The sequence below is a fragment of the Crocodylus porosus genome, unplaced genomic scaffold (genome assembly GCF_001723895.1).
Source record: "Crocodylus porosus isolate Cpor-Errol unplaced genomic scaffold, CroPor_comp1, whole genome shotgun sequence".
Taxonomy (NCBI): Eukaryota; Metazoa; Chordata; order Crocodylia; family Crocodylidae; genus Crocodylus; species Crocodylus porosus.
Window position 1 is genome coordinate 42,145,381 of NW_017728931.1, and position 12,160 is coordinate 42,157,540.

Genomic DNA, 12,160 nt, shown 5'->3' on the forward strand with positions numbered 1-12,160 from the left:
TGCTTTTAGTTGCTCCTCTTACTGCAAATGTTACCACCCTTGCTTCTGTACGCGCACACACGCACGCTCTCTTTGTCCTGGCCAGCTCTGTTTTGCTGCTTGCTCTCTGCTTTTGGGTGTTCTTGCTTGCTTTTGTGACCTTTTCCTTTAGAGTTCTTCTGAAGCTCCCTATTTATAGCACTGACAGCAGACAGGGAACAGTGTTTGCCTTCACTGAATTTCAGCCAAGCTGTCTTTCAGCCAAAGCTAACTCTGTGTACTGAGTTTCTGGAGCCATCCTAAAAGGTTGTGTGGAATAGTAAATAATCTTTTAAATCTGAGGCAGTGAGAGCATTTTATTTCTTGCTATGCCTAACAGATTTTTTGCTTTAGTTTTAGACTACCTCTAGTGTAAAGTTGCAGATCCTGAAGTAGAATTATGGCAAAATTAGCTGTTTTTTTAAACCTGTTTAAAAGCAAAAAGCTGCACCCTGTGGAGTTTTAACTGTGATTGAAGAACACACACATTCTATATAGAATTTCTGGTAGAATGTGGATTTGGTTAACCGCTGTTGAAAGTGCAGTGGATAACAGACACAACTGTTTTCCTCTGAGACAAGCCACAGATCTTTCATCAAGCTATTATGTTAGTTGACAGCCCTTCCTGGTTAACAGCAGTCCTGGACCCGTTTCTTTCCTTATGCTCTTTAGAACTCACTTTTTTTCTGCCATGATTTGAGCTGAAGTGGATATTAAAAGTGATAGGCATATTCTATAAATATCGGTACACAGTAACCATCCTGTGGATTATGAATATTTTAAGACGAGGACAGCTGAGGATTGCAAATCTGACTGGCAAGATGATGGATGTGCTACAAATAAAATATCGAGTAAAATATGCCAGTTACCATACCATCAAAAACTAGTTGTGTTTTTCAGTATAGATGTCTCCAAGTCCATCAAAGTAATGGGATCTCTCAAATAGATTTTATTTTTAATCTGCTTTCTGGCTTTGATCTTTTAAGATCCATGTTTTCATCCTTTTCTCTGCAATAGACTAGAGATCTGTAATGGATCTTCCAAGGTTGCTTCCACCCTTGCAATGTATGAACCAATCTATTATAGACATTATTATTTTTTATGTCTTTATTTTTTTATTTTATAATGCTTAGAGCTGAAGTTTTAAGACAGAATTGAATAGGAATTAGGTGAGAGAGTGGGATGACTGTTCAAAACCATACTTGTATATGTGAATATTTATGGGGGAACTTTGGACAATTGCTTGTCAAGTTTGTGATTGGTACACTGACAAGCAAGTCAGACCTTTTGGTTTTTAAGGGTGTAGTTCAATATATTGTTCAGGCTGTAAGTATTTGTGTTGACTGGTGCTAACCAGGGTTTTATTGGTTTTATGACTTAAACTTCAAAAGGTATTTTATAGGCTTGATATCGATTACTATTAAGAAAGTTCAGCATGTAACCATGGCTCTCGGTAGAAGTGAAATAATCAATAGAAGATGGAAGTAAAATATTCAGTTTTTATTAAATTGAAACGGGTAACTTGTGACTGAATGTGGTAAAGGGTGCCTAGGAAGTAGTGATTTTTATGGGTATTAATTAACTTTGATGGTTGTCTTCTTGACAGGTCAATTATGGCACCACCCGCTTGGGCTATTCTAACCAGTTATCTTTCCTGCTTGGTGCCAGGGGCTGGATCTGATGATCTTCTGAGGTCCCTTCCAGCCTTACAATCTATGAACCAATCTACTATAGATGTTGTGTCTTATAACATGTTGCTATTGGTTGTTGGAGGCTGTGTTGCATTATATTGCCTAAATGTGCTACCAGCCTATTTTACATGTCAGTAGTATCAATAAATCTAATGCAACTAGATTATTACTATCACAGATATTACTCTTGTTCATTTTATTAATCTCTGGATGTAAAAAAAAAAATCCACATTGTTTTAGTGTTCTTAATGAACAAACAAGTCTTACTCTTTGAGGGTGGTGGGGGGGGAACAATTTGGCAGAATTTGATGCCTACCAGAAAAAATAGTTTAAAGATAATCAGCAAAGTATTCTAAATAAACAGTGCCTCACTATTTAGTCAATCTCCAGTGATTTTGAAACTTTTGCAAAATATCACTGGCAATAGTTCCTTTGATATCTAGCTACCTTGAACAGACAGGCTAATCTTTTCTTCCCCTGCTGTTCTTTTAAATCCATCATTTTGTTGATATCCTTCTAAGAAAGGAAGTAATACATTGTAACATTTAGTCCAGATACCAGATTATTTCTAAATATCCTACTGTAGGTATTTTTATAACTAGTATTATAAAATGAACAGTGCCACAAATCCCACTTTTATCTTGGAAAAAGTATATGCTACCTGAGTTAAGTCCTTCAAATGGTCCTTGAAATGTCTACTTTTTCTTTTGAAAGAAATGCACATTTTCTGGTGTGATTTTTTTGCTCTTTAAACAGCTACTATTACAAAGGAAAGAATTAGGAAAAAATGAATATTGTACCTCATTTCCTGTTGATTATTTGAGGGAATAGTCATCCATGCGCTTTTTTGCAGTATACAAGAAGACACATGCTGCCACATGGGAAGCAGTAAAGCTTCCTTGATGTTTTCTGTAAATTACCAGCACTTAGACTTCAGTAATACAATTTTTTTCTGGCTTTGCTTTTATAAAGAGAATTGCTTTAATTGCCCTGCACACCCTGTTTCCTGTAATTAAGATCAAAGCTCTGATGTTTGTTTCTTTCTGCAGCTACCTTGTGGACTCTGGTTAAAAGTTTGAAAGAATCTGTTTCCCTTTGGTTATTTTATCAGATACTTTAAGTGGTATTCCCGGTTACATTTTGAATCCATGATTTACACACTGTTAAAGTAGTTATGCAGATGTTCAAAGTGACAGATACCGTGTGGTAGCTTTGGTATGCTGTCTTGTTGAAGTTCTGAATGAATAGAGCTATAGTCTGCTCTATTCAATGTTGTTAGACTAATTTTTTGATTGTGAGAATGAATGGGTTTATACTCTTGACTTTTTTTTTTCCCCTTGTTCTCATTACTAATTTAATTTTTTCAGTTGTGTTGGCGTAGAGGAGCACCATGCTGTTGACATTGATTTGTACCACTGTCCTAACTGTGCACTTCTTCATGGAACCTCCTTAAGTAAGTATTAAGTGTTCAGAGTTTAAATTTGAATTACCATATGCTTTGCTTTTTAATCGAAAATTTGAAAAAGATTATTGAGAAGAACTTCCCAATAAATGTGATTGTTTAACAGGCTATGTTTAATATTAAACTGAAAAAAAATAGTTAAGAAAAATAAAAGCTCTGGAAGGTAACTCGATGCCTGGAGGCAGGTGTGTGCGCAAGCATGTGGATAACCCAGTTGTTATATTTTATAGTTTTGTTTGATTAAAGCAAAAGTAGAGAAATTTTTACAAGAGTAGTTGAGTGCCCAGAGCCAATAGCGAGAGGTACGTATGGTGAAGTACTTGGAACTTGGGAAGGATTGAAGATCAGTTTCTACTTTCAAATTGAAAAACTCTGAATTAAAAGAAGAGCCCAGCAGGACCCATGTCTTCCCCTTCTTGCATGAATGACAGGATTTACACAAAGGCAGTCCAATGAAATATTGAGAGCTACAACCTAGATTGGATCTCGCCACTTGTGTCCTCGGAACTTTTGTTCATGCTTCCTCGCGTTCCAGGGTTTGATTTGCACGTAAATTTCCACACAGGGTCACATGTAATCCTGTAGCTTCTTGGAAATATAATAAAGTGCCATTCAAATTGGCAGCGGAGAGTTCTTTTCAGCCCCATTCTCTTCTCGTGAAATCCATTTGAAGCATAAGTCATAAGTGAGTGGAATGCTGGAAAATCTCCCTTCTGGTAGTATTTGATGTTAGTGTCAGCAATAGAAGCTAACACTATTACCTTCGTTAATAGTAAACCAGATGAAAACACAGCTTTGCTAAAATAAACGTGTGCTTAGAGTGGAGAACAGAAGTAGAAAGAAAAAAAAATTAAGAACTGTTTCTGCCAGTAGATGTCAAATGAATGTTATTCCATTCAGCTCCTTGACTTCCCCTGGATGTTTAGCATCTATACCTAAATGAAGCAAGATGAAAATTATTATAGCCTATTCAACAGTGAATTATGGTTTGTGTTCTTCCTTCAGAAGTAAAGGAAACATTCTGTATGCAGTACACTTCTAAGCTTGAGTGAAGTGCACCATGTGTGCAGTTTGCCTGATGTTATAGGCATTTCTGGTCACAGATGAATTAGGTTGAACCTTATCAGAGTAGCTGAACTTGTTTTAAACTACATTGTTTTTTTTTTTTTTGCTACATCTTGTCTGTGTTCTTTCAAGGTATTAATGAAATGATAAAGCCTTCTTTTTTAATGAGGTAAATATGTCAATTTTTTGAGAAGTAAGTCTGATAGATGTGCTATTGTATATTGGTTACTTAATTGTGTGGTTACATTGGCTGAAGAATCATTTCCCTTGTTCTTCACATGAGCACAACTAGATGCATGGAGTTTCTGCAGAGTGAAAGAGGAGATGTGGTATTTGTGTTTTAACAAGAAAATTAAATCTTCACTTTTATGAATTTGAAGGGAAGAAAATATTTTTTTCACTCTTTTAATTCTAATTTTGTGGAGGTGGCAGTGGGCAGTTGTCTTAAACACTGAAACAATAATTTTTCCCTGTGTTAGGTAGCATTGGATAAACACTGCAGTCAGTTACTTCCTACCTTGTAAGCCTGACTTCTGTGCAATACGACTTTTAAATTTCTTGTTAGTGTGTTATACCAAAATTTGTGCGTAGTATATGCTGTTACACAGATTAAATCTTAGTATTGTACAAGTTTAAATATTTTGGTTTTTATAAACATTACTGTTTATCAATCATGGCAATTTGGCAGAGGATAGATGGATAAAAGGAACATCATGAGGTTCTTTTGGAGAAATGTCAAGTCCTGCACTTGGGACGGAACTACCCTACGCACCAGTACAGGCTGGGAAGCGACTGGTGGGACAGCAGCTCTGTAGAAAAGGACCTGGGGGTAGGGCTGTGCGAAACAGCAGCATTCCCTTATGATGTTTTGATGGAACAATGTTCCATTTCGAATTTTGTTTAGAGTCAAAACAGCTGGCCTGTTCTGTTCCGTTGAAACAGTTCCCCCTTTTGACATTTTGCCCATAGGATATAATGGGGAAGGACAAAACAGCCTATAACTTTGTAATTTCTGCCCTGATTTGGATGAATCTTGCAGGTCTGCTAGCCCCTTCTGAGGGCATGAAGCCTGCCAAGTTTCAAGGAGATGAGTGCAGGGGGTTTGGAGAAATGGCACCCCAAAGTCTTGAAAGCAAAACTTGCATCACGTGTATGTGTTAAGCCACAGCAGAGTCAAAACTGCAGGCATCCTAGCCCCTGTGGAGGCCACAAAGCCTGCCAAATTTCAAGGAGATAAGTGCAGGGGTTTGGGAGAAACTACCTCAAGCTGAGGACAAGCAAAACTCATGACATGGGTGACACTGTCAAGGCATAGCAGGGTGAAAGCTGCAGGGATGGTAGCTCCTGGTGAGGCCACAAAGCCTGCCAGCTGTCAAGGAGATTGGTGCCGGAGTGTTCTGGGCCCTCCACCCCTAGCTGCTGACAGGCAAAACTCATGACATGGGTGCTTGTGCAACTTGATTTTTTTGCTACATCTGATCTGTATTCTTTCAAGCTAATAATGAAATGATAAAGCCTTCCGTTTCAGTGAGGTAAATGTCAATTTTTTTGCATCTCAATTGATGCATTTCCAGCAAAACTAGCCATCTGCACCAATCAGGAAAGACAACTGGGGGTCAGGTGGCCCCAGCAAAGTGACTGTCTGGTCTCCTTTTGAAGCTTTCCAGGGTAGATGATCGCACCACCTCTGGAGGGAGCTTATTCCAGTCTGGACACCCTAGTTGTGAAGTAGTTTTTCCTAATATTGAGCCCGAAACTATTTTCCAGGAGTTTGTGACCATTACTCGTAGTTTTCCCCAAGGGTGTCTTGGGGAACAGTTGTTCACCGAGCCGTAGATGTAGGCTTCTGATATAGTGGTAAGCTGCTACCAAGTCCCCTCTTGCCTTCTTTTTTTTCAGGATGAAGAATCCCAGGTCCCTCAGCCTTTCCTTGTATGGCTTGCCATGCAAGTCTCTGATCATATGTGTGGCCCTTCTCTGGACTCTCGCAAGCTTTACCACATCCCTGGTAAAGTGCGGAACCCAGAACTGTACGCAGTACTCCAACTGCAGTCTCACCAATGCTGAGTGGAGCAGGAGAATCACTTCTTTGCAATGATTTTTCTGGTTTTGCTGGGGATGCATCAATTGATGCATGCCAGGGTATTGATGGCCCTGCTGGCTGCAGCATCACACTCCTGGCTCATGTTCACACTGTGGTCAGTTATTACTGTGGTCTCAAGTTGCAGCAAGAAAAGTTTAAGTTAGATATTAGGAAAAGCTTTTTCACCAGAAGGGTAGTAAAGCACTGGAACAGGTTACCCAGAAAGGCTATGAAATCTTCATCCTTGGAGGTTTGTAAGACCTGGCTAGACAAGGGATGATCTAGTTGGGAGTGGAAGGAAGGGGGGGAGGGAGAAGGTCTTGCTTTGAGCAGGCACTTGAACTAGATGGCCTCCTGAGGCCTCTTCCAACCCTAATTTTCTATGATTCAGCCCTGGAAATAACTCAGGCTAGCCTACTTGTTTGAGTGTATTGAATTAAAAACCACAATTTTTTTTTTTAAATTTCAGAATGGGGGTAAGTCTGGTATTAATGCATAACTGGATGGCAATGAAACATGGGCATATGTTGAGCTTGAGGCAGTGGGACAATTTAATAATCTAATTCACCAGTAATATAATGGTAATACAGCAGTATGTATACATTAATACAACAGGTAATTGCATTTTTTTTCAGATCTCTTCACTTGAATTTATTTCTGAATCTGTGTAGTTATTATATGGCTTGCAACATGCTGTCTCAGCACTTGCAGCCAGGAGTGCATGGCACATTAACCTGCTTCTGCACGAGCATGCTGGTCCCCAGTATCCTGTCTTGCACTAGCAACTTGTTATCCAGAGGTATTCTGCTAAAAATGGTTCAGGTGTATTTTGATAGGAACATAACCATTGTTTACAGCTTGCCAACCACATTGGTCAGCTGATGGTAATGATGGATTAGGCTTTGATATTTGGCTTGATTTACATGTTGCACAAGAGAGTTGTATGTAGGCAGAAGTTTATCCAGAGCTTTTCCTTGATGGAATAATTTCACTCTAACGTCCAGAAGGGTTGTCAAAGATGTTGATGACTGATAACAGCAACACAACAGACTCTTCTACACAACTGTACAAATCCTTATCAACATTGGGCCTACATCCTAGTTCTATCCAATAGATGTAGATGTTGAATGAACGCTTTCTAAGGAGTTTTCTTAGTGTGATCACTGAACTGGCTGGTGGTGTCACAATCAGTAATGCTGTGGAGTCCAGTTAGAAATGTGTGGACTGGCTCAAGCAATTCTGACAATATCATGAACTAGAATGAATCTCTTACTAGGTTGCTTCTCTTTATCCAGACCTTGGGCGCAAGATTGTTATAGAATGGTGTTTCTGAACCCAATCTTATGAAAGGGTCAAACTTAAAAAATGGATTATCCTTTAAAGGAGAAAAACATGGGAAATCGTGGGTTTTTCCCTTGCAGATTGGCAGAGTTTCAGCCTGCAAGGGGTGCTTGGGGTCCACCGTACCCTACACACTGAGTTGGGGGCAGGAGGCAGTGGGTCAGGAGTGAGGCGCACTGCGTCAGGACTGGCCATCGATGTTTGCAAATGGGTTCTGCTACAAAAAAAGGTTGAGACCCACTGCCATAGAAGAAGGACCACTCTATACATGTCATTGCAGGAAAGTACCAGATAGGAGTATCTCTGACTGTATGGTTGCCATGTAAGAGCATTCTTTTTTCCACCTCTTGCTGTGAATGAAGTTGTGAAGGGTCACATGAGTTGTAGTGCTCTGCTTTTCCATCGGCGAAATGATTACCAATTGTACTTTGGAAACATTGGCACAATTCCTTAAGAAGCTTCTCACTTCGAAAATTTACTAAGTTTTCTTTGTTTGCTGGTAAGGATATGAAACTACTCCATGATGCCAGTAATGTACGAGACCTGCTGCTAATGATTCTATGGATTAGCCTAGTATCTTGAGTCCTTAACTGAGTCATTTCAATTGCACCTTGTGGAATAGTTGGCAAACACTTGTTGCAGAAAGGAATCGGCCAAATCTCCAAATGTTCATGCTGTTTTCAGGTTTCCTAGTCTCTGTACAAGAGCCATGCCTTTGATAATAACAGCTGATTTCTCACAAGTAGTATCTGGCAGAACAGTTACTGTTTTATCTCCAATTAAGATCTGTGACGAGGCTTCCCTGTTGGCCACACTGAGTGTTTTTTGGGTTTAAAAAGTGATGCAGGGTATCCAGACAGCTCATGCTGTAGGAGAGAGTCCACATCAGACCTTCTATGCGCTGCAGTCGCTGCAAGTAGCCTTTGCTGGATCTTTGCATTCTATGTCTGCGTTACATTTTTCTGCGCTGCCCCACAGTTGATGTTACGTTCTTGAAAGTTTTCAGTTTTGATTTGGTTATGTTTGCATAGAAGCTCTTGTTAACATCTGCAGTAAGACACTTCTGGATAATGGTGTTCACGATCTCTCTCCCTTTGTCACGTGCATTCAAAATGTCTAAGTCCAAGTTCTCACTTCATTTGTTTGTGTGGTCAGAAGACATTTACCACCTTCATCTTCTATTAAATGGCTATGTCTTTCGGACTGTACTCATTTTTCTGTGTAGAACCGGCACGTACTTCATCAGTTGCTTGATGCCATGCACTCGCTTCAGAAGAGAGAAGAATATCTTTTTGTGCAAACCCCACGTGCAAATGGGAATAAGAGACTTTTGTTTTCTGTGCTCCTCCTGCCTGCATTCAGGATGGTAGGATGCCTCAGTAGCTATTAGGTCTTCAACACCAATTTGGCAATGCAGCACTTCAGTCTTCTCTGTCAGCTTTGTGTATTGCATTCACTGATTCGAATGACAGCACTTAACTCGGTCTCTTTTGATTGGAACATTTCTGGCTGAATATGTACGTCCTCTAGTGAACTGCTAGAGTAGACTTGCTTGATGTCCTAGTATGTTCTTTACTTGATATTGATCGTTTCCCTTTCACCTTCTACCTTGCATGACTTTCTTAACACTCTCTCTCAATATATCCTTTGTGTGAAATCTAGCAAGAATGGTGCCAATTGAGGCTTTTGGAATTTTGTAACATAAGATCAACACTACTTGATAGTCTGTCAAGAATACTGCCATAACAAATGTCAAATTCAGCAACTGTCCTACATTGAACGCGTTCCTTATTTATTTGCATAATCCCCGCAGGTGCACTTTGGCTAATCATTGGCTGAGAACTTACCTTGAGACCTGATCCAGCTTGTTGATTCCAGGTTGTACTTCTGTGCTTTGCTGAACTTAGTGGTGGTGTCGGCTCCATTGTGACACTTGTTTAAGGGTAATAAGGGCAAGTCTGTAGTCAACAATCTCCATCAACTGTTTTCATGTCTAGGTAATCTGAAACACAACAGAGTTGATGTAACAATTTTGCAAGCCTTTTTGGGTATCTAATAATGAAGAAAACTGTAAATTCGTAGCAGTTGTGTTGGAATCCAGTATGACTACCACAAAGGAGATGGTTCATACAATGTTGGTTTCATCATTGGAATTAATTTTCTAACCCTAGTAGGGGCTGAAATATTGACCAAAATGTGAATTGACAGCAGCCATCTTGGATTCCACTATGGCAGCTACATGCACTACTTACCATATTTGGCAACATGACTTTTTTTTTCCTGACCCACGTAGACCACCTCTACCTGAAACACAGCTGCTGCTTGTGGCAATGAGTTGCCCACAGGGTGACACCTTTACTTTTTACTGTATTATTAAGCCTTTGAGTTCCTTCCCATTCCCCTTCCTCCCCCAAAATTAACTGTTTCTGACCTTTTTTTTAGTATATATACTTGTTTATCCCCAAGAGTTTCATGAGCACTTGCACTGTATGGTAAAAGCCCTATGCATCCTATGCAATTTAACATCAGAAATTGCTCTCATGGCCCTGAAGTCTTGCGCAAACTACTCTTATGCTCTGGGATGACTTAAATTCATAGGTGCTTAGCCAAGCACCTGAAAAGCCTATCATATAATAATAATAACAACAACAACAACAAAAAAAACTTTTTTCATTTCTGTATCTTCATATATTTCTTCAGCAAGGCAAATTACTTTGTCAGTAATTGTATGTTAAGTGACTGAATCTTGAAACACCATTTGATAATTGTGATATTACACAGTAAGTTATTGGGTTTTTTTTTCTTTTTTTACCCACAGATTGTTGACCTTAAGAGATTTGTTATAGTGCCTGGAGTGACAATAAACAGACTTTTTTTTTCATTATTACATGGGGAAACTGATCATTGATGTTGGAAGGTTTGATAATAGACTAATTGCGATATAAAGAGGGGTGATATTATTTGGGTTCTGGGTTTGACTGTACTTAAAAAACAAAACAAAACAAAAAAACCCCAAAACACAAAAAACAACAGAAATGCTGCTCTGTGTTTGAGTCTAAAAGATCAAATTTACAAATACCGGCAAATTGCTTTATTTTTCTTGTTTCAGACAGTATTAAATAGACCTTTGGTAAGGAGAGCACCAAATGCACATGACTGCTTGGAGAAGCATCTGTGTATGTAGGGGGCCCAAATTTTCAAGCCTATGCTGCTAACTTGATGATGTGCAACATTGTGGGCATGCAGTTTGAACATGTGAGGTTTTTTTTTTTATTCTCAGATTGCTTCTGAAAATTTGGGACAAACATACCATGTAGACCAGTAGATCACTCACTGCAGATGCAGTCCAGTGGGAGGGTCATTGTTGTGCTAATATGAAGCATTAAGATATGAGTAATAGGGTGGTGTGAAGCTTTGGGTGCTGATTCAATTCAGAGGAGATTCAGCCCAGTTTGGCGGCTGAATCTCCAATTCCAAATTGAATTGGGAGACCAATTAAAAAGGTCCAAACCGATTTGGTGATTCTGGCAGTCCCTGCTTGCTGCTGCTGGGAGCTGGACCCAGACTCTGTGCTGGTAAGTAGGGGGAAGGGGGGGGGCTGAAGGAGGAGCGAAGGGACCATGGAGGGAACCCTGCCAGGCCCCCTGAGTGCCTTTCTGACCCCAGCCCCATCAATAGCTGCCCTTCCCAGTCCTAATATCCTGGCTTTCACCCCCCCCCCCATCCTGCACTCACTGGCTCTTGCCAGGTGGGTGTGGGGGCAATCCCCAGTGCCCCATGCTGCATGTGGGGCTCTGCCATGAGCCTCCATCCCTTGCCTGTTTGCCCAGCCCCAGTGTCCTTGGTTTTTTTTAGCCCTGCACTCACTGGCTGCTGCAGTAGCCTTGGGGCTTTTGGGGACTTGTGGCAGAGCCCCCCCACGCAGCACAGAGCAGTGAGGGGGGCAGTGGGGATTGCCCCCTGCCTGGCAGGAGCTGGTGAGTGCAGGGTTTTTTGTTTTTTTTTTAAAGTGCTGGGATTCTGGGGCCAGGTGGAGCATCCATTGACAGGGCTGGGAGAGTGGGTAGGGGGTGGAGCCTGTTTGATTTGGAGATTTGGCCAACCTTTGGCAGCAGCCAGATCTCCAAATCAGTTTTGGCTGAATCGATTTGGGGCAGTGACTTGAATCACTGTCCCCTAAATCAGCCAAATTTAAATATGAAGTGAATACTAGCTACTTTGCACAGGCCTAATGAGTAATTAGTAGCCTAAAAGGTAAAAATGAAGTAAGCAGAAAGCAGGGCAGAAAATGACTGATTTCAGAGGCACAAACTCTTGTAGATAATGGCATACTTCATCAGATGCTATGAGTGGATTACTTCAAAAAGGTAATGCAACATGTTTTCTAGTGTACAGTAAAAGCTGAGTTATCTGGCACCTTAATAGCCTACATGCTCTATTAACGAGCATGCCAGCTTGTAAGGTAAAAGTGAAATTGGAAGCATCTGCTGTGGCACTTCT

At 40.3% G+C, this 12,160-nt stretch overlaps 1 protein-coding gene across 1 annotated transcript in view; it reads left to right on the plus strand.

Annotated features, from left to right (window-relative positions):
• The first annotated feature begins 1,461 nt into the window (after window positions 1-1,461).
• The window catches only part of KDM7A (lysine demethylase 7A), a 62,348-nt gene continuing 51,649 nt past the window's right edge, over window positions 1,462-12,160 (plus strand). Inside the window, exons 1-2 of the mRNA XM_019543890.1 lie at window positions 1,462-1,502; window positions 3,077-3,162. Coding sequence (XP_019399435.1) covers window positions 1,462-1,502; window positions 3,077-3,162 — 127 coding nt within the window. The remainder of the gene's footprint in view (window positions 1,503-3,076; window positions 3,163-12,160) is intronic.